Genomic DNA, 27946 nt, shown 5'->3' with positions numbered 1-27946 from the left:
CGTGTTAATGTTGAAACGATGAAGAAAAGGAGACGAAAAAAAAACAAATTGTTAATGTCAAAAAAATCTCGTTAAACTATTTTAAATAATTTATTTGCTAAACACATAATAAACAGAAATAAAAATACATTCGACATTTCACTTTAAATTTTGAATCACGTATCGTAATAACCAATATAAATATGTTCTAGAATATTCTAGGGGGGAAAATTTATAATTTAAGCATCAGATAGAGCGGCGACACCTGGCAGGACTTTTCCCTCCAACAATTCGAGACTAGCGCCGCCCCCGGTGGACACGTGAGATACTTTATCTTCAGTTTTCCACTTTGCAGCACAAGTTGCAGTATCACCTCCACCTAAATGAGTATAAGTACAATTTGGACTGCGAAAATACGTTTCACAATCGAAAAATAAGTCCTCGGACTGATTAATTGTGATCAACGCATTCAATTTTCAACTAATTGGAGATGGAGGGGGGTTGAGGTTTCGTGCCCATTGAGCAATTAGCAGTAGCGAGTGGAAACTGCTCAAGTGAGTAAAATCTGCTCCAAACAAATAAAAATTGTTAGAAGAGAGTAAAAACTGCTCCAAACTAATAAAAACTGTTCGAAGCGATGAAAAACTGTTCCAAAGTGTAAAAACTGCTCCCAACGAGTAAAAACTAATGGAAGCGAGTGAAAACGAGTAAAAGCGTTACAATCAATTGGTGAGATATGTGTGATATCATGTCATTTACGCATAATTGTGGTAATCGATTATTTGGAAAGGGAAAATCACTTAATGATGAAAATTACTGTATATTACTGCTGCTGATAGACTTTTGTGATGAGTATTCTTGCTAAAAAAATAAAAAAGAATGTGAGTGTGCAAAGGAAAGTGAATTGCTACGAGCTTAATCCGAGCAAAGCTTTTGTCATTGTCCAGTGATTTTTTTAACAAGCATCGACCAGAACGTTCGCTAGAAAGATCATGAAAATGTTCGTTGGGCCGTTTGACTCTAGACTCGGCTTCGTTCGTTGTTCTGTTCAATCAAATTTAAAAATGGTAAGCCGATAGCTCAACTATATACAAGAGTGGAAACTGTTTTCAAATTTGAAAAAACCATTCAAGGGAAAGTTGTAGTTACCTAAAATTTTTTGAATTCATATCGAATTTTACGAATAAAGCGCGTTTATCTGCCCGAGGACTTATTATCAGATAATAAAGGAAGAAGAATTCAACTTTACCAATGATGGTAATTACTCCTTTTCCAGTAGCGGCTACAACTTCGTCCATAATAGCTTTGGTACCGTTAGCAAATTTTTCCCATTCGAATACACCGGCTGGTCTAATAAGATGTTAAAAATCAAAAAATGCGAAAAAAAATGTTTTCTTTTTATGGAACTTACCCATTCCAAACGATAACTTTGGCGCGCCTTATGGGTTCTTTGAATTTTTCGATGGTTTTAGGACCGATATCGAGTCCCATCCAACCATCGAGAATTCCTTCTTCTTGGGTGGCAGAGCACGTCTGAAAATATCAAAAGATACATTTTTTTGGTTTTAATAGACAAACTTAGTAAAAAATTTGAGAATTAATCAACCCATCAACACCAAACGTTGTCACATGTCATCTAGATTTTAAATGGAATACCAGTTTCTCAGTTAGAAAGGCGAAGGTTGCTTTAATCGATGCACAAAAGTTCATTCTCGTGTTCCAATTGATACTATGAGGAGAGAGGCTCGTGATCCACAGAAAAACTAACTATCCAGAAGTGAATTTCACTCACACCCTCAGTTGGTTAGTAGATTGATCAAAAATCGAATAAAGGGCAAACGTCTACAGTACCTCACCCACCCACAAAACTCTTGACATGTAAGCAGGTACTGCCATTACAAGTATCGATTAAGCCCCAGTAATATCGTTTATGTCAATACTGACATAACCGCCTATTCCAATCTGTCTATATGATCATCAAGCTCGATATGTAATTCGTACCATCCAATTAAACAACTCCGCTGCCAAAGAAACTTTTACTAAAATAAAAAGTCCAAGAAAAAACTTCACTATTTGCCCCTCAACTGCTAGCAACAGCATACGAAGACCTCCCCGTGAACAACCTAAATTCTTAAATAAATCCCCTTTAGACATTAGATAAAACCCTACCTCTTCAATCATAGGTGTTGCACGCTTCCTTTTTAGAAATAAACAAAAAAAAGTTAAAAAAAAAACAGGAAAACTTATCCTCAAACTGAAACAAACCGTTTTTTTCTTCTTCAACTCCTATATCAGGGCCAATTCCAGTTTATAAAAAATTCCTCATCCCATCCAAAATAGTTTTTTAGTCAGTTCACCAGTTTTTTTTTTAAAGTGTAAAATAATAAGTTTTAAAAAATTGTCCAAACAATAATATTCCTATAAATTTTTGTAACTATCACAAAAAATTGAGATAGTTGTTTAATGTTTAATAAGAATGTTTAAATAAAACAATTTTTTGGTAAATTTGACGTATCTTATGGTGTAATTCTCTAAAATAACAAGCTGTATATAGTAAACTTGTGTTTTGAAATTTTTTTTTGTGTTTGTTTACTTACCTTGGCGCTTTCGGAAAATCCATCGGCAAGTATGAAATCGACAGGTAGATGAATCTGGACGTTATTAGCTTTAGCTTTCTCCAATAGTTTATTGACGATTTTAGCACCTTCTTTGTCGTAAAGAGAATCGCCAATCTGAAATGATATATACGTCAAGTGTCATATTCTTCTTTTTTTCGAACAATTTGGTATTTGTTTACGATGAATATCTAGTATCAGTATTCAATCTATCAGATACCAGGGTGGGTAACTAAGAACGACCGTTGGACATATCTCAGCTTTAAGGAATAGAAATTACAACAAAAGTAACCACGAGAAACGCGTGGAAATTATGGTAAAAATTTTAGAGAGCCTAATCGAAAATATAAAATTAAAAAAGCAAATTTTTTCAAAATTCACCCAATAAGTGATACTTTATATACGATAATCGAATTTTTCCATTAAGTTTTTCTTTTTTTAAGATAATCGATGGAAATTATCCCACGCGCCTTCCAAAAAACCGACGCCTGCAGTTGGAACGGTCTTTGCCTTCTTTGGAACCGGTTCTTCCTATTAAATCCGTTGTTTTGATGGTTTTTGTGGTTTCGGGTGTTAAGTGATGGACCCACGTTTCTTCCACAGTTATAAAACACTCGATGGAAACATCTTCACGACGCTGATTTAGTCTATTGTGAGCACACAGCTTTTTCGTGTCCAAATTTTCAGTTAACATGCGATTTTTGAAATGCCTATTAAGTCGTCACCTCATTCGGTCGACAACTATGATGCTGGTCCTTACAGGTCGTACGACTGCTACCCAATATACAGGGTAGCATCTAGTTCAGCTTTTATATTAGCCTAACGCCTTTCAAATAAAAATATCGCATCATAAATCGAAGACCAAATTCAATTTTGATGGCTTCCAAACAAATACTAAACAACGCGTCGTCTGAATCGATTTGGGCGCCTCTGGTGGCACAATTTCCAAGTTCTTTAATGGCAATATATATATATTTGTTTTACGAAAATAACCATATTTCCCTAATTCGGGTATTTCATTGAAGAGTTTGATCTCTGATTTATATTTCAGTGATAAAAACGGATAAATTGACTGGACTATTAGTATTTCTAAGCGGGATTTCACTTTCGGACAATTTTCAAAATCGATTATTACGTAATTGTAAAAAATTAAGCAATATATATATATATATATATATATATATATATATATATATATATATATATATATATATATATATATATATATATCTAGTCCTCTTTGAAAGAATTTAATGGATCGTTAGAATCCTGTCATTGCATTGAAAATAATTGTCAAAAGTGTTTTTTTTTCTTCTCTCATGTAAATCAAACATCTCGTCAAGTCCAAAATCAAGAGTAAAATAATTTCAATAAAGTGAAGACGGTGTCCGAACGATTATTAAAATGGTTTTGTAATTTGATCAAATGATCATTATGAATCGAATACCAGCGGCATCTGATAAAGTGAGTGCGGTTTTTACATTTTAAAATTATGATAAATCAATTCGTATTACATTTTCTATCGATGACAGATACTTCAATCTAAAATTATCGGTACGGTTTTCCATGGTGTTTAGTACTTATTTTGTGTTAAACGTTATATTTGAATTGCGCGCCAAAAATACCCCCCCCCCCCAAAAAGTGTGTACCGCTCGGTAGTTGACGGTGTCTAAACAATACGAAATTTTCGAAATTTTTATTTGCTATTATAAATAATTTAAAAAAATTTCTTGATACTGAAATTCAATTTCATAAATATCGTGATTTAACTTTCGATCTAAGGGTTTTTGTCTTCGAACTTTTATCATATTTTTCCAATATTCAAAAGAAAAAACCTTTTTCGTTAATTTTTGTAACACCTACCTGAGAGACGTTTCAAAATATTTCTGACAAATCTATATCTATTTTGGACATTTCAAAAATTTAAATTTCAGGAATTTATTCATGATTCGCATTAGAGGACTACAACACACAAAAAAACGCCCCTTAAACTAGGTTAAAGGTAGCTGAAGCCATAAACACACTCGTGAACAAAAAATTTTTATTTTTCTCAGTAAAATCTTAAAGCTGATAGTATTGCTTCAAAATGACATAAAATTTTGTTCTTGCTCTCACAGTTTATTTAGTACTAATTAGGGCTAACCGACAGACCCTTACAAAAAGTAATCTACCAGCCCCTCTACTATAAATTAACCATCAAACTTCAATCGATACAACAAGTGATAAAGTTCCTCAAGCGGCCAGAGTCGGAAGGGATCAATGGTCTGAATATGAATCAATCTGCTATATCCAAAGTCTTCCGTCGTTACCAAGAAACTGGTAAGTCTAACAAGAACTCAGAGAAACTAGAAGAATGGTTGGACAGTCAAAAAAAGATTTAATGCAGCTAACCTTGAGCCAAAAAAACCAGCTACTGGCCCCAAATTAACCTCAACCCACTGAATATCTCGTCTCCGATTTGCAAGAGAACACGTTGATTGGATAGACTATCTACCGGCCCCAAATTAACCCCAACCCACTGAATATCTCGTCTCCGATTTGCAAGAGAACACGTTGATTGGATAGACTAGCTACTGGCCTCAAATTAACCCCAACCCATCGAGTATCTCGTTTCTGATTTGCCAGAGAACACGTTGGTTGGACTGACGATCAATTGGGCTCCGTTCTCTTTTCACACGAAAGATAGAAGAGGACGAGTCTACTAAAGACCTGGTGGAAAACTCTCGCAGTGTTGCAAAAAAGAAAACGCGGCTTTTGGAGAAAGTTCCCGGATGGTTTGGGCGATGATTTTAATGGAAGCAAAAGCCGAATTAGTTTTCATAAAAACTCCTTTTTTAATTGTTCAAATTTCATTTTTCTCTTTTCTATTTACCAAAAAAATAACTCAATAACAACATAGACCACTCATTATGAAGCTAAGACTAATACCTTTGAGATGCTGAAATCAGAAAAAGATTTTTGACCACGAACGTGCGACTCAAGTCGATTTTTTCGCTCACGATCGTATATTTAAGAACAAAAAATGCACCATACGGGCAAATGAGTAGATTCCTGACGATTAAAAAGAAGCCGTTATAACCCAATAACCAAATGCTCTAGCTATAGAGACTTTTCGGGCTCACCCCGAACCCGGAAGACGCAAATCCATCAGTTCACCTTGCGATATATCTTCGAAGCCCATTGGAAGCATCGTACGATTTTTATTACAAACCAGAAGATAAAGAGAAACCTCGAAGAACCGGGAATATCACCACAACTCAAAGCAATCATCCGGAAACGCTTCAAACGAGTCAAAAAAGTATCAAGCAAGGAGATGGATTCTCCTCCGTACTACTACAACCTAGTTCCGAACAAAAAGGCCTACTACGTCTGCTAGCTCGTGCACTTCAAGTCGACGATCATTCAGTGGATTGTCTTCATCATGTTTTGAGTAATCACCTCATTCGGTCGACCACTGCGACGGTCGTACGGTCTCGTTGAACCCACGAAGGATCAGTCTCACCCAGAGTAGAATCTAATTCAACTTTTATATTGGTTGGGCGGATGGACAACGTAACGTAGAAAAACCGACATATTGTTCAACTGTATATCAGAAATACTGACCTAACTAACAGCCAAACGCGTACAGTACATAGAATATCTCGTGATAGAGCGGATAGCCTAGTACTAGCACTAGACCGCGAACCTGATAGATGACAAGTGGAAAGTCTCCCAGAGATAATCACGACCAATTATCGATAAAAATTATTGCAAAATCAACCGAGGTGTGTTTTTGCTCCGGTTCACGCCGCTTCGCTTTCCGGCCACCATATAGCCCCGATCTGGTAGCGTTCGATTATTTTTCGCCGAAGGGCGAGTTAGGGATGAAAAATTTAACAGCGACAATGTTATTTCGTTTATTATTAACAAGGTTTTTCGTTCTAGATGAGATCTGATGTTAAATACGAAAAATTACCGACAATTACCACTTCGAAATCCGTCAATTCTTATATAAATTATCGGAAAAATGTCGATAATAAGTTGGCGGAAATTAACAATAATATAAGCGAGATGTTGATTGAAAGTTTCAAAGGTATCGATAGTATTTGCACTAAAGTCAGAGAATGCGTTTCGGATTTTAGTCACGAACAAATGTACGTAGCGAAAAATCGTTTTTTAAGGACATTAGTTTCACACAAAAATAATTTTTTTTTTTTAGTTCGTCTCGATATAGAGAATCCGATTTACACAAATCGAATGATACTTTTCAAAACGTCGACGATGGCATGACGGAAAATCTACTCGAAAGCATACACGAAGACACTGAAAAATCGATGAAAATCGAAGAAATTGAAGATGAAGAACAAGAAGAAACGCGTTCCGGTACTGCTTCGGCTTACCTTATAGAAAGTTTTATATCGTCAGATGAAGCGTGCTCCAAAGAACGAGTTATTGAAATTGGAGAACCGAATTTATTGAAAGAAAAAACTAAACCGCTTTTACCGAAGTTTATTACCGTTGTGGGAGATGGTAAGTCCCCCGTTTCGACCCTTTTAAGAAACACTCTTAGTGTGTAACTCATCAAATTTAACAATCTAAGATCGTTACAACTCCCGGTTTATTGTTTTTTGAAAATTAGTCATTCTTTCTGTACTTCCCCCGTATTATATTGTACCATTACAAAGTTGAACTAAGATATTAACCCTTAAGCGAACCAAAGTTGAATGACAATTGAGAATGAAAAATTTAGAACCTTCCAAACAAAAATGGGGAAAATTTTGAACTTTGTTACTAAAGTAGAAGGGGTGCCACAAGGTATCGTACCAAACCCGCTACTTTACATACTGAATACTTCAGGCGCAGTATAAAACAAACAGGAACTGATCAAGAACTAATCAAAAACAACAAACAGCAACAAAAAATGTTGAGGCTCATCTATATCAATTACAAGAGTGGATAGTACAACGCAGGATTCAAGGATTCATTCATGCAACGTAAAGGTACATGTCCTCCAGTTAATTTGACTGATACAAGCACCCAGTAATCCACTCAGACAAAAAAATTTAACTGGCAACATCACATCCCCAAAAGTAAAATAACTTTAGATAAAAGCGAGTGGACTAAATCGATGATAGGAAGAAAATCCAAAGTCTTACTCGAAAGCGAAAGTCCTTATCTACAATTATTTATCAAATTACAAGGAATTATCCAAAAAAGGGTCATCAACATCACGAAACTATAGAGACTCACCCAAATCGACTACTAGAGGAATTGTTATACAACAACCCTCGTATTTGCGGTAACTTTTTGTTTAGCCCGGTAACAGTGTTTGCAATAAATTTTGCGATTTGTTCTTGAAAGAACAACTGCATTTCCTGGTTCTCTTCGTTGGAACCGAATTGTGAACGAGGCGTTGCCTTTTAATATGTCTGATCTTCTGGTAATTGCAGTTTTTGATTGTGCGGCTGTGTACCCGTCTCAAAGACGATGATTCCCCTCGTATCTTAATAGGACGAGATTCATGAATGATTTCTGTAAGTGAAAACAATGGGACACCATAAACATAAGGGTTAAGTCGATTTAAACGCATCACATTATCCAGATTCGGTATTTAGCGACTAATGGCTGGTAATTTTAATAACGATGTACTAATTTAGGTAATTCGACTCAACGCAACGAGGATTCCGTTAAAAAAATTGTAGCTAGAAAGAGAACCAACAGAAATGAAAAACGACGGAAATTGTTGGATAATCTGCGAGATTCACTTAAATTGTATGTGGAAAAAACGGATTTTCATAGTTTACAAACTTTAATAGAAAACGTCACGGAACAAATAGACGTTTTAGGTGATTTATCTATGGGCGATAATCAGTTTGAATTGAAAAAAAAATATAAAACGATAAAAATGAAAGGTGAGTCACTGATTTGGATATTAATCACCGTTAGATATGAAAATTTTTGTTTCTATACATAAAATTGTTTAGTATTTTTATTATTTAATACATTTTCCATGACGTTATTTTATGAATTTTCTAGCAGTTTCGAAAAAATAATTTTTCATATCTGCAAAGCGAACAACCCCCGTATTTATGTAAACCTTTTGAGGGCAATTTATTTACTATTTTTATGTAAAAATAAAGTGTGCGATCGCCTTTATTTAGTATTTTTATAAAAAAAAAAGTTTGTGAATACCTTTATTTACAATTTTCACTAAAAAGCAAAGTGTGGAATTCATTTGTTTACTATTTTTATAAAAAAAAAGTTTGTGAGTGACTTCATTTACTATGTTTACTAAAATGCAAATTGTGGGATTCATTTATTTACTATTTTTATGTAAAAATAAAGTGTGCGATCGCCTTTATTTAGTATTTTTATAAAAAAAAAAGTTTGTGAATACCTTTATTTACAATTTTCACTAAAAAGCAAAGTGTGGAATTCATTTATTTACTATTTTTATAAAAAAAAAGTTTGTGAGTGACTTTATTTACTATGTTTACTAAAATGCAAATTGTGGGATTCATTTATGTACTATTTTTATGTAAAAATAAAGTGTGCGATCGCCTTTATTTAGTATTTTTATAAAAAAAAAAGTTTGTGAATACCTTTATTTACAATTTTCACTAAAAAGCAAAGTGTGGAATTCATTTATTTACTATTTTTATAAAAAAAAAGTTTGTGAGTGACTTTATTTACTATGTTTACTAAAATGCAAATTGTGGGATTCATTTATGTACTATTTTTATGTAAAAATAAAGTGGGCGATCGCCTTTATTTAGTATTTTTATAAAAAAAAATAATTTGTGAATACCTTTATTTACAATTTTCACTAAAAAGCAAAGTGTGGGATTCATTTATTTACTATTTTTATGTAAAAATAAAGTGTGCGATTGTCTTTATTTACTATTTTTATAAAAAAGTTTGTGAATACCTTTATTTACAATTTTCACTAAAAAGCAAAGTGTGGAATTCATTTATTTACTATTTTTATAAAAAAAAAGTTTGTGAGTGACTTTATTTACTATGTTTACTAAAATGCAAATTGTGGGATTCATTTATGTACTATTTTTATGTAAAAATAAAGTGGGCGATCGCCTTTATTTAGTATTTTTATAAAAAAAAATAATTTGTGAATACCTTTATTTACAATTTTCACTAAAAAGCAAAGTGTGGGATTCATTTATTTACTATTTTTATGTAAAAATAAAGTGTGCGATTGTCTTTATTTACTATTTTTATAAAAAAGTTTGTGAATACCTTTATTTACTATTTTCACTAAAAAGCAAAGTGTGGAATTCATTTGTTTACTATTTTTACGTAAAAATAAAGTGTGCGATTGCCTTTATTTACTATTTTTATGAAAAAAAAGTTTGTGAGTGACTTTAGTTACTATTTTCACTAAAAAGCAAAGTGTAGGATTCATTTATTTACTATTTTTACGTAAAAATAAAGTGTGCGATTGCCTTTATTTACTATTTTTATTAAAAAAAAGTGTTGGGATGCGTTTATTTAATATTTCTACTCAGAAAAGTGTATGCATGTCTCCGTTCACCATTTTTACTTTAAAATAAATTGTATGAATGCCTTTATTTACTATCTTTTCTTCGAAAAAAATTTGTGTAAACGCTTTTTTTACGATATACACTCAAATAAATGCATTCACTCACTCTTTTTGAGTGTTGATCGTAAAAAAAAATCATTTACACACTTTTTTTTTTCGAAGAAAAGATAGTAAATAAAGGCATTCATACAATTTATTTTTAATTAAAAACAGTAGTAAATAAAGTAAGGCAATCGCACACTATTTTTGAGTAAAAATAGTAAACGAAGGCAGGCACACCCTTTTTTTGAGTGGAAATCGTAAATAAACGCATCCGCACACTTTATTTTTAAGTAAAAATAATAAATAAAAGCTTTCACACACTCTGTTTATTATTTTTCTTTAAAAACAAAGTGTGCGGATGCGTTTATTTACGATTTCCACTCAAAAAAAGGGTGTGCCTGCCTTCGATTACTATTTTTACTCATAAATAGTGTGCGATTACCTTAATTTATAAGTTTCATTTAAAAATAAATTGTGCGGTTTCCTTTATTTACTGTTTTTACTTTGAAAAAAAGCGTGTAAATGCCTTATTTTACGATTTCCACTCAAAAATAGTGTGTGAATGCCTTTATTTATTATTTAAACTTCAAAATAAAGTGTGTGAATGCCTTTATCTGCTATTTCCACTCGAATTTTTCTTGTGTATTAGTTATGTAATACAGACATAGATTATTCGATAGATTTGATAAATAATTCAATTTATTTTGAAAGATCAAGAAGACAAATCGCCTCATAGCGAACTAAATGGTTCCGTGGATAAACCTAAATGCTCTATAGAAATTCCCGAAGTGTACCATCGACCGGGCGTTACGAATATCCATAGAAGATTATTGTGGCAAATTGAGGCCAACGATAGTTTCACCACGTTCCAAAAGTTGATGCGAAAACAAGAAAAAAACAAAACCGGAAAGATCGACAGTCCGATTACGCAAATAAATATTCCAATTTTGACCGATACGCCGACGTGTTTATCGCAACAAACGAAAAGATTGACCAAAAAAAATGTAGGTACTTACGAGGGTGGTTCAAATATAAACCAAAATTTTTCTATAAAAAATTTTATAATCAAGTTTTCAAATTTTCGGATGCCTTTTTCGTAAAAATCTATTCGATTGTCCGCGTAGGTCCAAATCGGGACTCTAAGGAGGGTGTTCCAATGTTTTCCAATCCAAAAAAATTGCTTATGTGATACAATATTGTTATTTGGAAGGCTTTGCCCCAACCAATATGAAATCTGATCTAGATACTACTCTGTATATTGGGTAGCAGTCGTACGACCTGCAAGGACCAGCATCATATAAATAAAGGGACGATTCTAGAAAGAACAATCAAAGGAATGGACTGAAAATGTAAAACCGGTTCTAAAAAAGGCAAAGACTGTTCCATCTGCAGGCGTCGGTTTTTTGGGATGCGAATTTTTACGACTTTAGCGCGTTAATTCAAAAATTCTGGTTTATATCTGAACCACCCCCGTATAATTATTTATTGTCAAAATGATGTGATTATTTTTACAAATTAGATAAAAGAAGAAGACGGCGCTAATGGAGATTCGCGGTTCAAATATTCGGATAGTTTATGGTTTAACGGTAAAAAATTGTTTAAAATGTCGAAAGTTCAAAAAGTGAAAAAGAAAGATAGGAAAGAAAAAATCAAAAACGTTAAGTCGAAAACAAAGAAACGAGCCGCGATTAATCAAGAACAAAAACCTACGTCTACAACAGGTAGAATATTTTTAGAAAAATTTTTTACACTGTGCTGTATCTGTAAAGTTTTTAGCAACTTTTGTCGTGTATTTTCACGGGAAATTTGAAATTTGTAATTATCAATTCAAAATTTTGAACTTGTTGAAAGTGGAATTAATTAGAAAGCTTTCAACTTGCAGGAATTGATTTGAAATCTATTTGTTCCACGAGCTTTTTCGTGATTAAAGCTTCTCGCCAAATAAATTCGAATTCGATTATAATTGTATGAAAATATCGATTATAATCGATTAAACATTATATTGATTACACAATTTAAATGATAAAATGTAAAACTTATCCAATAAATCGATATAATGCCCTATTCACACGTTGGTTATTCGTCACGAACATCAACAACGACAAACACCCATCCAAAAGTACACGTTCGTTGTTTGTTGTTTGCCACTGTTTGACAAGCGTGTGGATGGGACTTAATACGCGCATCTATGTGGATAATGCCCTGTTCACACGTTGGTTATTCGTCGCGAACATCAACAACGACAAACACCCATCCAAAAGCACACGTTTGTTGTTTGCTACTGTTTGACAAGCGTGTGGATAGGGCTTAATACGCGCATCTATGTAGATAATGCCCTGTTCACACGTTGGTTATTCGTCGCGAACATCAACAACGACAAACACCCATCCAAAAGCACACGTTCGCTGTTTGTTGTTTGCTACTGTTTGACAAGCGTGTGGATGGGACTTAATACGCGCATCTATGTGGATAATGCCCTATTCACACGTTGGTTATTCGTCGAGAACATCAACAACAACAAACACCCATTCAAAAGGAAACGTTCGCTGTTTGTTGTTTGCTACTGTTTGACAAGCGTGTGGATAGGGCTTAATACGCGCATCTATGTAGATAATGCCCTGTTCACACGTTGGTGATTCGTCGCGAACATCAACAACGACAAACACCCATCCAAAAGCACACGTTCGCTGATTGTTGTTTTCCACTGTTTGACAAGCGTGTGGATGGGACTTAATACGCGCAACTATGTAGATAATGACCTGTTCACACGTTGGTTATTCGTCGCGAACAAAAAAATGTCTTTTCCTTAGTGAGATGACTTATTGGATGTGTTGACATTCGAAAATAGAAAAAAATCACACAAAGCCACGCCTGGCGTATATGGAGGCTGAGGCATTATTGTTTTTAGCCAAAAATACACGTGCGAGCAAGAAACTTGATGTATTGTGTGTTGTGTATTGTAGGTTGTGGATGCTCGGTGAAAGTTACCAATAACAATCCGGTCGTACAGAATTATTGCAGCGGAAGACACCCTCGAACTCACGTTCAAGTTTCAAGGAAAAAATTAGCTTATTTGGATATATTGGATGATCTAACCAACAGGTAAATTTTTTGAAAAACTCTACAACCTTACTGAATTTCGTACGGTTAGTAGGAACCACTTAAAATCCATGCCATTCCACCAAAAATTATTGATCAAATTTGACTAAAATTTATATACAATGTTTTCCCTTATGTTTGAATCGGAAAGTGCCTAATACAAAGTGTCCGGTAGGACTGTTTCGTAACAAATAAAAATGACTGAAAATCCATGAAATTCCACCAAAAAACAAAAATATTCGATCCAAAATTCAGTTTATTAGTTTATTTTCGATAGATGGCGTCCAACTATGGCTGTACGGTAAAACGGTTCGTCAAATAAGTCATTCCACGTGATGTTATTCAAGTTTCATCAATTTTTATTATCAGATTATGTTACAAAAAAGGAGATGACAAAAAATAGAAGAATTTCAAAAGAAATTCTTCGCAACATATTTTTAGTACTATTCCTTTCGGTATTTTTCATATTTCAACGGATGCGGTACCCAAAATTGGGTATTCGTAACAACTTTTTCTAAGAAATTCTTATTTTTTGTGTACGAACGTTGTACATCATACCAAGCGTAATTTTTTAGGGATTTGTTGCCATTACATTCGGAATATCCTAGGAAGGATCATTTGAACGTTTGTCAGGATCGAAATTCAAAAGAAATACACGATTCTTATCTTTATAAAATTATGTACGAAAAAAATACGGGCATTTGGAATCACCTCATACAACCGACAATCGAATGTCGTGATTCAAGTTGCGCGTTTTGCATTCATTCGAAAAACAAATCGAAAAAGCAAATTCCGATTAAATCGACAAACGAAAAACGAAAAATGACGTCGAAGGTTCCGCCCGTAGACAAGACGACCAGCGTTATTGCCAAGGTAAATTATAAACGTAACATCTTCATATTCATATTTTATTGACATAGTTATTAACTTAATTTCGATTTCTCCACTTCTAAACTCTCCGCTTTATATATTAAATTCACATTCTAGATCTTTCGATTTCTGGAGATTTCTAGAACGCCGTAAAAAATTGCTGACTAATCCGCTTCGATAACTTATTGAGAAACAGGTCCGGCTTCGCGGTCTATGTCAGTTGACGAGTTTGTAACATAACGGATCGTTCATTTGAAAAATAATAATCACATTTGAAGCTCGTCGAGGGGTAGTAGTAACTATAATAATTAGTAATGGTCGAATAATTTATTTTAGAGAAAAAGAATTATGAAAACATTGGCTCCTTATATGTTCGATCCCGATTTCGAACGAAACGGAAATTTTCAAAGTCTAGTAGTGATGCCGGTCCGATTATTCTACGATAAAGATAATGCCTCTGACATAGATACGAATTCTAATAATATCAAAAATTCTATCGTACCCTTAACTCCGTTACCACTGAAAGAAGTTAAAGTAAATCGGGCCAAATGGGTGAATCCCGCCAATGTTAAAAAAACAGGTAAAAAAAAACTTGAACGTGAACGAATTGATAGTTTAAAACGAAAAAATCAATTCCAGCAGTTATAACAAACTAATATTTTCAAAGAGGGTTGCAAACAAAAAAATTCATAACTAATACGATCAAATACGAGGGATGCTACGGAAGTTTTGAGATATGGCAACACCGATCCGATATGAATATATAAAATTTCAGAATGTGTCGTCCACCGTACAGTCCTTATTTGGCACCAGATGATTTCTTTTTATTATTCCCGCAGATCAAAAATCGACGTTTTTTTACATCAGAAGAAATTGTTGTGTTTTGAAGATACCTCATTCGGAACGGGAAATATTGGATTACAAATATTTGTTTTTATTTGTCTATCCCAAACTTATGTAACAACCCTCGTACGGATATTATACAAATTTTCGAACGTGTATATGAAAGACGAAAACACAAAACGTAAAAACAACGATTCTTTTTTTTTTTTGTTTTAATTCGACTAAAATATTCGAGTTTATTTAAAATGTTTGATTTCAAGTTAAGAAATTGGATTCCCCGAAACCGGTAATCGAACACGCGATTCCAAAGTCACTAATTGGGAATAAACATAATACGCAATATACGAAATCGGAAAAAATCGATTCCTCGAAAAGTTTGAATACTTCGATTGAAAGTAAACGTAAGTCAAAACTACAACATAATCCTTCTAATACATTAGAATCGGAAAGTATCGAATATAATTACTGCTCCCCGTATAATACCGATTTTTTCACGACTGCACCTCGTATATTATAATGCAGTTTTTAAGAATCTCTTCTTTGCGTCAAATATCACGGTTACACCTCGTATATCATAATGTCTTTTTTAACAATTTTTTTTTCATATCGAACTACTGCACCTCGTATATCTGTCAAACTTTTGTAAGTTCATGACATTCATTGACAAGAGATAATTCGTGTCAATTATCAACGTTTCTTGTTTAATATTCGACCGCCCTCGTATATTCAATTAGTTTAACTTACCTTACCAAAATGATAAACTTTCTGTTTATAAGCATTATCAGGAACAAAAAACTAACTTTTTTCAAGGTTTCAAATTATTTTTGGAGGATCCTAAAGACGCACAAGACGCTTACAGAAAAACGAATAAAAATTTGGAAAAAGCCATGGTTAAACAAACCACTGGAATCGAGGGAAAAACCAAAATAAATATGTTCGTAAATCGATTTAACAATGTACAGTCTAAAGGGGATTTTCAGTTAAAAACGTAAGTAGATATAAAAACACTTTCCTATAATTCCGGAAAAAGACTTAAACTTGGCAACAACGCATATATCACAAAAATTCGATGTTAACTATTCGTTTCCTATAATTCCGGAAAAAGACTTAAGCTTGGCAACAACGCATATATTACTAAATTCGTTGTTAATTATTTTATTTCCTATAATTTCGGAAAAAAGACTTAAGCTTGGCATCAACGCATTTTGTCAAATTGATTTTTTTGTCGATACCGATTATTTTTCTTTCTCTCAATCTGCTCTCTTTTTTATTGGTAGAAGAAATTACAGCGTTGCCAAGTGATTAAAATTATTAGGACGATCAATATTTGAAGTTTGTTTTCACTAGGAAAAAATATTTTTTGCAAAACAATCACTATTCCATCGAAAGAAAAATACGAGGGCTATTCATAAAATACTTATTCTCCGTATCCAGTGTTGTCAATTTTTCACTCATGAATTTTACCGAAATTCTAGTACTATCCTATTATTTCATAGTACGAGGTGTTTGGGAAAAGTAATGACAGCGGTAATACTGCGAGCGATCTGTCAACGTCTATCGGTTTATGAGCGCGAGTTATGGGGGAATTTTTTATCAAATGTACGCATTTTCTGCTGAAGAGAATCATTATTAGAAAACCAAAAAAAAATTAAATAATTAATTTGGTTGAAAATATTGCTATTGACTATACCGTTTACTTTTCTCATACACCTCGTATATATATATATATATATATATATATATATATATATATATATATATATATATATAATTTTGATCACGTAAAATTATATTTAGGTTACACAAAAGTGGAAACAATTTAGGAAAACAACAAATGGATGCATTTAAAAACCGATCGGAAATATTGGACGGAAATCGGGAAGTAATGAAAAAATGTAATAACGTTTTGTTTCAAAAAAATAAATTCCAACCGACGAAAATTCAAAATAAATCAGAAAAATGCGGTAAGACAAAAAATTTTATTTCAAAAACTTCGTTTTCTTGGAATGTATAGACAATGGTTGGGTTAAATGACGTTTCTGCGAACAGTGTTGCCGTACAAGACAGGTCCGGCTCTCGTTATTCTAGCTAATCAACATTTCGACTTAATTTATGACGTCATTTCTTTTAGTTAAAAAATTTTCACGATCTTTTTTCCAATAATCTGTAATATAATTCAATTTTTCTTCGTAGATTTTCCCACAAAACACAAACAAATGTTGTTCCATCTCAAAGGTCTCAAACAAAAAAATGATCACATCCAAAGCAACATTCAAAAAGCAATCGGCGTGATAGAAACTAAAATGGTGGACGTATTATCGTCTCCATACAAAACTGCCAGCGCCGAAGCATTCGACATTATGGAAAAAGAAATAAATAACGTTTTAGATTTAATGAAAAATCAATGTAAAGATAAATTACCACCCGTTCATGAAATTTCTCCAATCGATTCGTTCCGAGGAGAAACAATGTCTATCGATTCACCTACGTGTATCGATTCTACCGTCAAAACAACATTAAACGATTCTCCTGTCGATAAAACAATCGATTCTTATAACAATGAAACATTAATAGATTCTCCTGTAAAAAAAAAATTAATCGATTCTCATATCAAGAAGAAACTAATCGATTCTTCAGTCCAGAAAACGTGTATCGATTCTCCAACAAATAAAAAATCCATCGATTCTCCTAACAAAAAAACAAATAATGCTTCTGTCAAGAAAACTTGTATCGATTCTCCTGTCAAAAAAACATTAATCGATGTGAAGACAGAATGTATCGATTCCGCTCTTAGACCACCAATAATCGATTCTATTGACAAGGAAACGCCAATAATCGATTCTGCTGACAAGGAAGTACGAATCGATTCTTCTGTTAATGAAAAAATTATCGATTTTACCGGTAAAGATATCGATTCAAACGAGCGAGAGGGAAGTTCCAAAAAATGTAATTATTTAACACGTGATAAATTAAAATCGACACGTGATCGTAAAGTTTCCGAAAAACCAACGAGACCTAAACCCATTGATTGTTCTCAAGAATCGGAAAAATCGCTATTACAAAAACTATCGATATGTAAATCGGTAGAAACAACTTCATATCAGTATCTATCCCAGTTGGAAAATGGTAAGTTACTGTGTTCAAAACGTAAGATAAATATTTTGCTTTTTCTTAATCTGCAATATTATTTTTAAAGTCTGGCAACGTTGTTTATTATGATAACGTCACGTCACCATAACAAAATTTAATAAAAACACTATTTAGCTTTTTCTTAATCCTTAATACTATTTTTAAAGTCTGGCAACGTTGTTTATTATGATACTGTTACGTCACCATAACAAAATTTAATAAAATGACTATTTTGCTTTTTCTTAATCTTCAATATTATTTTTAAAGTCTGGCAACGTTGTTTATTATGACAACGTCACGTCACCATAACAAAATTTAATAAAAACACTATTTAGCTTTTTCTTAATCCTCAATACTATTTTTAAAGTCTGGCAACGTTGTTTATTATGATAACGTCACGTCACCATAACAAAATTTAATAAAAACACTATTTAGCTTTTTCTTAATCCTTAATACTATTTTTAAAGTCTGGCAACGTTGTTTATTATGATACTGTTACGTCACCATAACAAAATTTAATAAAATGACTATTTTGCTTTTTCTTAATCTTCAATATTATTTTTAAAGTCTGGCAACGTTGTTTATTATGACAACGTCACGTCACCATAACAAAATTTAATAAAAACACTATTTAGCTTTTTCTTAATCCTCAATACTATTTTTAAAGTCTGGCAACGTTGTTTATTATGATACTGTTACGTCACCATAACAAAATTTAATAAAATGACTATTTTGCTTTTTCTTAATATTCAATACTATTTTTAAAGTCTGGCAACGTTGTTTATTATGATAACGTTACGTCACCATAACAAAATTTAATAAAACCATTATTTTGCTTTTTCTTAATCTTCAATACTATTTTCAAAGTCTGGCAACGTTTTTTACGTGTGATTTATTATGAGGCGGAATTTCTCTTTTAGAAACTAACCAAATATCGAATGACGTCTTAGAAACCGAACTGAACGTTATATCGACAGATTTAATAGCGAAATTAGAGAATATATTATACAAGGACGGTCACAAGGACAATTATACGAGTGATACTACAAAGTTCAAACAGAAATATTCCGCTATAAATAAGGTCGACAAAATACAGTAAGTAAATTCCATTTTGCGTCAATAGAATCGTTGGCGAACGCTATACATATAATAGTCCAGTCAGAAAGACTCAAAAATCGTTTTTTTTTAAATATGCCTGAAATTAAATGGAAATAATAGGAAAATGAGTCAAAAACTGTGGACGAGGCAATAAATTAAAAACTACCCCCAAAATACGATTTTTTACAAAATCAGGACGGTTCATAGTAAGAGAGAACGAAAATTTAAGAATAAAAAAATTGACTTTGCATTATAAAAATTTTTTTCCATCCCTTCTAATAAACTGATTTACGCGATATTTTAATTTAAACGGGTTATTTTCAAAATTATTTTTTGAAAATACAATTTTGACGTTGAATGTTCATTTTATATGGAATTCATATTATTAATTTGAAACGTTTTTTGATATTTTCAAAATAGAACCCACGAATCGTAATTCGGGGTAGTTCTTGAATTTTTTTCACTCACTTTTCTTCTTTACCCGCAATTTAGTACGCACTTTCCGATCATTTCAACCACATCTGCGAAAAACACAATTTTACACTCTTTCTAACTGGACTATAACCGAACCATCGAAGCACACTTATCTGAGTGATGGCAAACAGATGACAAGGTCCCATAACGCAGGCGTGAATCGACAGTTGTGTTGGCAGGAACGAATTATGATGCGCGATTGGACCGTTTCGTTGGCGGGAACGAATAATGATGCGTGAAATGATCGTTACGTAATTATTTTGTTTGGGTAATCGCCAGTGGTGGAGTTAATTAATTAAAATTGGATAATTTTGTTTTAGTTCGTCTTCGGAAACACTTTTATCTATGGACGAAGTTTTTCAAAAAAATACCGTCGAATCGACGACGATTAGTAAATCTCAAATTTCGGTAATCGGAAAGAAAATTAAAAATAAAAATTCGAATACAGATTTTTCTTCTATATTAGTGGAAACGGGTTTTGCCGCCGGTGAGTATCGTTTTTTATTGTAGCCGAGTATAGTTACAAAAAGTTTTCATTTGTCTCCGGAAAAAAATCATTTCTCCTCGGACTGTAGGTTACGACAGGCGTTGCATTTTATAACATACAAACGATATTTCCTTGATTTTTAAGATTTTTTTACAATTTACTGTAAAAAATCATTACTCTTCGAAGTATACCTTTCGACAGTTGTTGTATTATATATTTTAAATGGTTTTTCAAACTCATATCAAATATATTTTAATAATTCTTATTTTTATTCGATAAAATTGCAGAATAATCAAATACAGTTGGAAAATGGATAAATTTTTTATAAATTTCAAAAGAAAATAAAAATCATTCCACCTTGAACTATATGCCCCGACACCCGACAGTCGTTGTACTATTTAGTTTCATTTGTAGATTATTTTAAGGGATAAAATGTAATTTAATGTCGGTAGGAGAATTGTTTTGTTTGAAATTCGATTTTTTAATTACAATTTCTAATAGTAAAAAAATTTTCCAGGTGAAAAAGCAGCAAAAGAAGATAATTGCGTGAACGAAATTAAGGAAACGGGGGAAATTGGAGACTGCATCACCCAAGGTGAGTTGTATATATATATATATATATATATATATATATATATATATATATATATATATATATATATATATATATATATATATGTATATATATATATATATATATATATATATATATATATATATATATATATATATATACATTTTTATCATTTTCAGAAAAGGCGATCGATAAAAACAAAGAAAAAAAAAATGCAGGTTTGAATTTAGATGATTATAAGATAAAATCGGATCATTTTATGTCTACGAGTATCGATTGTGAACAATCGACAACGAAAATCGATGTAAAATCATCGATACGAAAAATATTACCGGGGAAGAAAAAAATTTCGAAGACAACAGTATCTAAAAAAGAATTTATGGATTCCGATGATGATAAAATCGACGAAACATACGACAAAAACGATAATTTAGAAGCGCAAGTTAATAAAATAATAAGTCGGGTCGAAGATATTTACAGTCAATTAGACGAAATTCAAGTAACGGTGAGTTAATTATAAATATACAGAGTGTTTAATTATTTATTATTGTTTTTGTATTTCAGACTAAGGAAAATTCAACGATACCGATATTTCGAGAATATTCTTCGATCGAACAAAAAATACCGAGTCAAGAATTTCTACCGCCGTTTTTGGACGCGGTGAAACGATCGAAAAAAATAACGAAATCGTCGAATGAATTAGTAAAAAGCGCCTCCTATTACAACATATTGAAATTTTTAGACTCCCTCACCGACATACACACCGACACCGCCATCGAAATCCACAAAACGACCGAGTTATGTTACGCCAGCAGCGTACCGACGACCGTCCATTTCATTTCGATGGATCACCGCGCCACCCTCGGCGACGACGTCAAAGAATTAACCGAAAAACCGAGCTGCCTCAAAAAACACTCCGGCGACGTTTGCAAATGCGCCAAACCGAAGCGAGTATCGTTCTCGATTAAAAATCAACCGGAAATTACCGAATTAGATCGAGGCGATAACCCGAATAAATCGAATAACATCGTCGTTATTTGCGATAAAAGAGAAACGATCGACGTCAGTACCGATACGAATCGAAACAACGAATCGATTAATATCGATAATTCGATTGAATTAACCGAATCGACGTCGGATGTATCGCTGGCGACGGCGCAATCGACGCCGAAAATAAAAGTATTTTACGACGAAAAAGAAGAGGAAATTTTATCGGAAGGTTTTTATAACGATAAATCGATTATTCGTCGGAACGAAAATCGAAACGACAAACCCAAAGTTGTCATTTTCAGGGAAATCGATTTGTCGAAATTGATAAGGCGACCGAAGTATCTGCAAAAATTCACCAACACATCCGATATTATATCGGCGAATCGATTTTTATTAACGAAACATTCCGTCGATGAAAATAACGTTTTTTTATTAAACTCCTTTTACGCTATCGTCTATCTCCTGATGTTCGCCGCTTTCAATATGGAATATAATTGTTTTTGAGAAAAATAAATAAATAAAAACATTCGTCGATCAATTGGTATTATCGATATGGAGCAATCGCCCCCTCGAACGCGCCGCATTTCGATTAACAGTAGTAGTAAAACCTCGCCCTCTATATAACGGACCCCGTATATTCAATTATGGTTCCTACCTTCATTCCTTTGCTCTCTTTTAGAAAAGTGTACGCCATACCGCCCCCGATGATCATTTCGTTCACTTTATCCAATAAATTTTCGATTAATTGGATCTTATCTGCCACTTTGGCGCCGCCCAATATCGCCAAAAACGGTCTGTAATCAAAAACATCAACTATCAACCGCTACGTCCACTATATATTACAGATTTATCCCCTAGTAACTTTTCAAATAGATAGTACAAGATAGATCCAATACAATATCTAGTCATTTCAAAATTTAATGTTAAACCATGATCAAAGCCTAAAAATTGATCAAAATAACGTTCTAAGACCGATTCTAGGTCTAAAACTAGATCTAGGAGTAGCTCTAGATCTAGAAATGGCTCAGAAAGTATAACTGGATGACGTTCCGGTCTCCATAAGAGTTCAAAATGAAGTTATAGGTCTGACTGTACCTTAATATCACCGTAGAAGCCTAGAGGTACATCTAGATCTAATAGAACATCTAGTAATTTTAAGATTCAATGTTAAAATCATGTTTAAAGCCTAAAAATTGATCAAAATAACGTTCTAAGACCGATTCTAGGTCTAAAACTAGATCTAGGAGTAGCTCTAGATCTAGAAATGGCTCAGAAAGTATATCTAGATGACGTTCCGTTCCCCATAAGAGTTCAAAATGAAGTTATAGGTCTAAATGTGATCATATCCAGCAGTGTCCTTTATATATATAACACCAAATCACTGTACTATCCACCATAATTCACTTATTTAGTACCCAGTGCTTTTTCACGCAAAAGTTTTGAGAAAAATACAAAGCTAGCTAGATTTGTATCATTAAATTGATGATAGCTTTGAGTTTTTAGCATTTATCTCACCTATTCACTCATACAAACAGTCTTGAGCACCATTAAGGTCCTTCCTATCACTTTTTTACCGCTTTATTCACCACAATCCGCTACTTTGGAGCCTAGAACTGTGGAATAGTGGAAAACATGTCCAAAATGAGTAGTTTAAATGTTACTGCAAACATGAACCAATAGAAATTTTTGAAAATACAGAAATTCCTTCCTCATTATTTCACTAAAATGAAAATTCGTTCTAACACTACATATCTAGTGACTTTTCATGCCGTTTTCGTTATATATAAGTAACGAATTAACTCAATTACTGCGCCTCAATTCCCCTAGTGATTTTCCAAACAAAGAATATAACAAAAATACAGAAGCAGCAACATTCATCTTTATAATTTGACTTTTATTTCTCTAATTTACAGTTTACAGACGAGTCTGGAGCCCCATTGAGACATTATTGCTTTATCTCATCCATTCGCCACTGAATGCCTTCCCTCTACGAAACTGTGATAAATATAGATGTAAAATAAGTAGTTCAAATGTCACTCCAAATACAACTCGATAAATATTTGTGAAATTGAAGAATTTGTATTTTCCTTCATTTCGCTAAAATGGAAAGTTGCTTCAAAATATATCTCACAAATTATCTACACCTTTTTATATAATCCTGTGATTATATATGGCAACAATTCAAGCTATTTTAATTATAAATTACACCAAATCAATTGAGCTACTGCTCCTTTCTACCACAATCCACTTTTATGGTGGCTACTATTATTTGATTCAAAAATTTTGAGAAAAATACAGAAACAGCGACATTCATTTTTATATTTCAATTTTTACTTCACTAATTCACAGTTTACAGTCGAGTCTGTAGCCCCATTGAGGCTTCACTAATCATATTGCTTTATTTCATCCATTCGACAGGGAAAAACTCCTCTACGGAAATGTGACAAATATATATGCAAAATGAGTAGTTCAAATGTCACTCCAAATACAATACGATAAATAAATTAGAAACTACAGAATTTTTATTTTCCTTAATTATACTAGAATAGAAAGTTGCTCCAAAATATGCCTGATAAGTTATTGACACCCTTTTATATAATCCTGTGATAATATCCAGCAACATTTCAAGATGTTTCCATTATACATGACACCAAATAAATTGTACCACTGTTCCATCTACTTTAATCCACCCTTATGGTACCTATTGCCATTTAATAAAAAAAATTTGGAAAAAATTCAAAACCAATAACATTTACACTATTAAATTGATCAATATTTCGAATTTTTTATTATCACCTCACTAATATACTGATACAAATAAACAAAAACTCAATCAAAGTATCTCTTACAACTTTTGTATCATTTTTGAAATACTTCTACTACAAACATTAATAAAACGAGTAGTTCAAATGTTACTCTAAGCAAACCAATGAAAATTTTCAAAATTACAAAATTTTTTGTCCCTTATGACACCACAACAAAAAAAAGCTTCAATAAATTACAAATACGGTACTAGAAGTATCTTATATTATATATATATATATATATATCTTATATTATACTGTCCTCATATCCAGTAGCATTTGAAGCAGTTTCCTTTGTATATGACATCAAATTACTGAATCATCCACCACAATTCACATATTTAATACCTAGTGTTTTTCTGAACAAAAAATTCTGAGAAAAATACTAAAACAACAACATTTACATTGTTTAACCTTCGCATCATCAATTTTTACTCCTTTGAAAAGTCTTGAACTACGTTAAGATTCTTTAATCACTATTTGTACATTTTTAAATCAATATTTTTACTTCATAAACAATATTCCAGCTATTGGAGGCTTTCTCCTGAGTAGTTCAAACGTTCAATTTCAATAAAATGAAAAATTGCTCTAATACAAGACTTGGACTTCGCCTGGAATATATCTGGCAACATTTCAAGCAATTTTCATCATATATGAGCGACAAATTAACTGAACTACTGCACCATCCACCACCTTATTTAGCACCTAGTGTATTTGGAATGAAAAACATTGTGAGAAATACAACAGCAACAACATTCATACTCATATTTCACTAATTTATTTCTACAATCAGTCTGGGACCTGAATTCACAACCTGTCCATTACATTTACCACATCTGATACCCAGTAATTTTTTTAATTACTTCACTTTTCCATTTGATACAAATACCATCAGAGGAAGTACAATATTGTTAAAAAAAATTATTTTACCTTTCTGGGTTGTCCAAAGCTTTAGCAAAATATTGGAGTTCCTTCTTGAGTAAAAACCCTGAAGCCCTTTTGTCGAAGCCCTCACCCATCATGGAGGAATGTGCACGATGAGCTGTACCAAATGCATCATTAACATAAAGATCCCCCAATTTCCTCAAGCTTGTACGGAATTCTTTAACTTTAGCTGGATCAGCTTTAACCTTGTTACCACTACCATCGACACCTTTACCTGCGACAATAAACTGTTAAGTTTCCTGAAATATTGAATGTTAAGATAAAAACCTTCTTCTTCGATGTGATATCGAAGATTCTCTAACAAAATAACAGTCCCTGGTTTGGGATCGGCGCATTCCTTTTCGATTTCAGGACCTACGCAATCAGGAAGGAACTGAATGGGTCTAAAACGTTTTAATTCAAAAGTAGAGCACTAGTTTATTGAAATTAATCGTTTACCTGCTCAATAATTTTTCTAATTCACCTGCTACTGGTTTCATAGTGTATTTTGGATTTGGGGTACCGTCCGGTCGTCCCAAATGGGACATAAGTACAATACTCTTTGCGTTTTTATCCAGAGCATATTTAATAGTATCCAAAGCTGCTACTATTCTTTGATTGTTGGTAATAACACCTTCTTTCAATGGAACATTAAAATCCACTCTAAAAATATTTTTAAACAGTTAGGATCCTGGATTATATAAGATCACATGATATTTACAATTTTTTTTAAACTTTATAAAAGAAATTATATTTCTATTAAGATAATTTTAAACCACTTAGAAAATGTATGAAAATTAATAATATATACGATTAAAAATGGAATGGAAGATAGATTATTTCTTTTTTTATTTAAAAAATTAAATATGCCTGTAGCTACATAACTATAAAATAATTAAAATAATAATCAACAAAGTTTTTTTTTCATTTTTAGCTCATAATATAATAAATAATCAACAAGTAAAAATATTTTGTATTTTATATTTGTAAATAAAAAATTAATAAATCAACTTGGGTAGCGAAAAAAAAATTGAGTAACTTAACCTATAAGCATAAAAACTATTAATTGTCAATGTCTAAAATGAGTAAAATTTAATACATATTCACTTACCTCATTAATACCCTTTTGTTTGCAAGGTCTAGTGCATCAATAGAAAGTTTATTCAAAGCCATTTTTTTCGAAGAAAGTGCGCTCTTTACCACCCCTGGCTTCAAAATATTCTTAATAATTGTCAATGTCATCTGGAGGACAGTTGCGTGAAAATTCGGCCGATAAAAAAGACACCTGTAATTCGTTAATGCTCTTTTTGCAAAATTTTCAAAATTATTTTAACATGAGCTTTGAACTGTACTTAACTGAGGTCATTTCTTTGTGAACTAAAAGATATCAATCGTTTTCTTATTGATAAAAGGTCGTTTGCCAGCATCAATTTAATAATATATAGATAAATTTATAATTAAACGTTTCTAGTTACCATTATATTAGTTGAAAAGATTCAACATATGGATAGATAATTTATTCCAAATATTTTTATCGCTATTAATGTTCACCAAATTTAAAAAATATATGAAATATTTGAAATGAAAGTTTATTTGATTAAAAAATTGGAAAAATAAATAACTTACCGGTTAGGTGTTGACGTTTTGACACTATACGAGGTGGAATAAATTAAAACGAGAGGGGCTGATTTAAAAAATGAGATGCTAGTTTTGAATAAAAAACATTTATTTATACAAGGGAATCTAGAGTTCACGAATAACTGAAATTAAATAAATAAAGTCTCTCAAAACATATCCAAGAAAAAAATAAATAGTCAAAAATGTGAAACAACTACTTAAAAAGCCATTTTTGTGTTAATATATATATTCAAATTAGATTTGAGACTTCAATGCTAAACAGAGATATTCATAATATCATAAATTTTATTCATGTTCACTCCGTAAATATAGAAAAACAAAATGGAATCCTATCAGCGGACAAAGCGCCAGTACGTCATAATTTACGTTGGCTACATTGAATTTAGTGGTAACATTGAACAAGTCATTGACATTAAATTTACAGAATCATAGACTAAACTACATGAATATTACTCTATTATAATATAGAGTAGAACTTTATGTTCTAAGATTACTCTCTAACGTCAAATGTAAAATTATCAAAAAATGTATCCAATAATAAACTGTTGGATGCATTTGAGAGCATTGAAATTGCTAGATGTAAGAGTAGCTCTTCTCGCGGGAGAAGGTTTATTGGTGGGCAAATTTAGTATAAAACGGGTAAATCAAGTTATTATATTTTATTTACCTTCAGTCTCTGAAGAGGATAACTTGGTTATCGAAACGCGCGTCAGACAGTGTAATTGTGAGCGCTGGTGTAGTGGTGGTGAAAACAGTATATTCAGTAGTAGTAGTAAGTCACAAAACTTTTGACCCCCCTGCCTCTTGTCGCACTTTGCCATATTTTGGTAATACCCTATAACT

At 32.5% G+C, this 27946-nt stretch overlaps 2 protein-coding genes across 4 annotated transcripts; one reads left to right on the top strand and one right to left on the bottom strand.

Annotated features, from left to right (window-relative positions):
* Positions 1-48: 48 nt before the first annotated feature.
* Positions 49-27433, bottom strand: LOC130899260 (phosphoglycerate kinase-like). 2 transcript variants are annotated; one of them, XM_057809048.1, is made up of 10 exons: positions 27092-27433; positions 26577-26750; positions 25925-26128; positions 25754-25869; positions 25472-25700; positions 22393-22531; positions 2577-2711; positions 1391-1512; positions 1229-1329; positions 49-358 (listed from the first exon to the last, which is right to left on the bottom strand). In XM_057809048.1, the coding sequence occupies exons 2-10, from the start codon at positions 26705-26707 to the stop codon at positions 219-221; spliced, it is 1317 nt and encodes a 438-aa protein (XP_057665031.1). In that variant the 5' UTR covers positions 26708-26750; positions 27092-27433; the 3' UTR covers positions 49-218. The 2 variants fall into 2 exon arrangements, with proteins under 2 accessions (XP_057665031.1, XP_057665032.1); XM_057809049.1 differs by lacking the exon at positions 27092-27433 and adding an exon at positions 26941-27007.
* Positions 3838-22275, top strand: LOC130899259 (uncharacterized). 2 transcript variants are annotated; one of them, XM_057809046.1, is made up of 18 exons: positions 3838-4058; positions 6519-6727; positions 6793-7103; positions 8231-8485; positions 10885-11177; positions 11693-11894; positions 13137-13275; positions 13848-14145; positions 14479-14722; positions 15246-15386; positions 15796-15973; positions 16783-16949; positions 17179-18111; positions 19035-19209; positions 20007-20173; positions 20691-20768; positions 20927-21252; positions 21312-22275. In XM_057809046.1, the coding sequence occupies exons 1-18, from the start codon at positions 4020-4022 to the stop codon at positions 22239-22241; spliced, it is 5085 nt and encodes a 1694-aa protein (XP_057665029.1). In that variant the 5' UTR covers positions 3838-4019; the 3' UTR covers positions 22242-22275. The 2 variants fall into 2 exon arrangements, with proteins under 2 accessions (XP_057665029.1, XP_057665030.1); XM_057809047.1 differs by lacking the exon at positions 15246-15386 and having other exon boundaries at positions 3914-4058.
* Positions 27434-27946: the final 513 nt, after the last annotated feature.

Source organism: Diorhabda carinulata, chromosome 11 (genome assembly GCF_026250575.1).
Source record: "Diorhabda carinulata isolate Delta chromosome 11, icDioCari1.1, whole genome shotgun sequence".
Lineage (NCBI taxonomy): Eukaryota > Metazoa > Arthropoda > Insecta > Coleoptera > Chrysomelidae > Diorhabda > Diorhabda carinulata.
The sequence above is the reverse complement of the archived record's forward strand: the minus strand, read 5'-3'. Positions and strand labels throughout refer to the sequence as shown.

Coding starts and splice junctions, on each gene's coding strand:
- LOC130899259 (XM_057809046.1), top strand. CDS start 4,020: ATGATCATTATGAATCGAATACCAGCGGCATCTGATAAA. Junction 11,178..11,692: donor AAAGATTGACCAAAAAAAAT/GTAGGTACTTAC, acceptor TTTACAAATTAG/ATAAAAGAAGAAGACGGCGC. Junction 20,174..20,690: donor GGAAACGGGTTTTGCCGCCG/GTGAGTATCGTT, acceptor AAAATTTTCCAG/GTGAAAAAGCAGCAAAAGAA.
- LOC130899260 (XM_057809048.1), bottom strand. CDS start 26,707: ATGACATTGACAATTATTAAGAATATTTTGAAGCCAGGGGTGGTAAAG. Junction 2,712..22,392: donor AAGAGAGCAAAGGAATGAAG/GTAGGAACCATA, acceptor ATATCATTTCAG/ATTGGCGATTCTCTTTACGA. Junction 1,513..2,576: donor GATTTTCCGAAAGCGCCAAG/GTAAGTAAACAA, acceptor TGATATTTTCAG/ACGTGCTCTGCCACCCAAGA.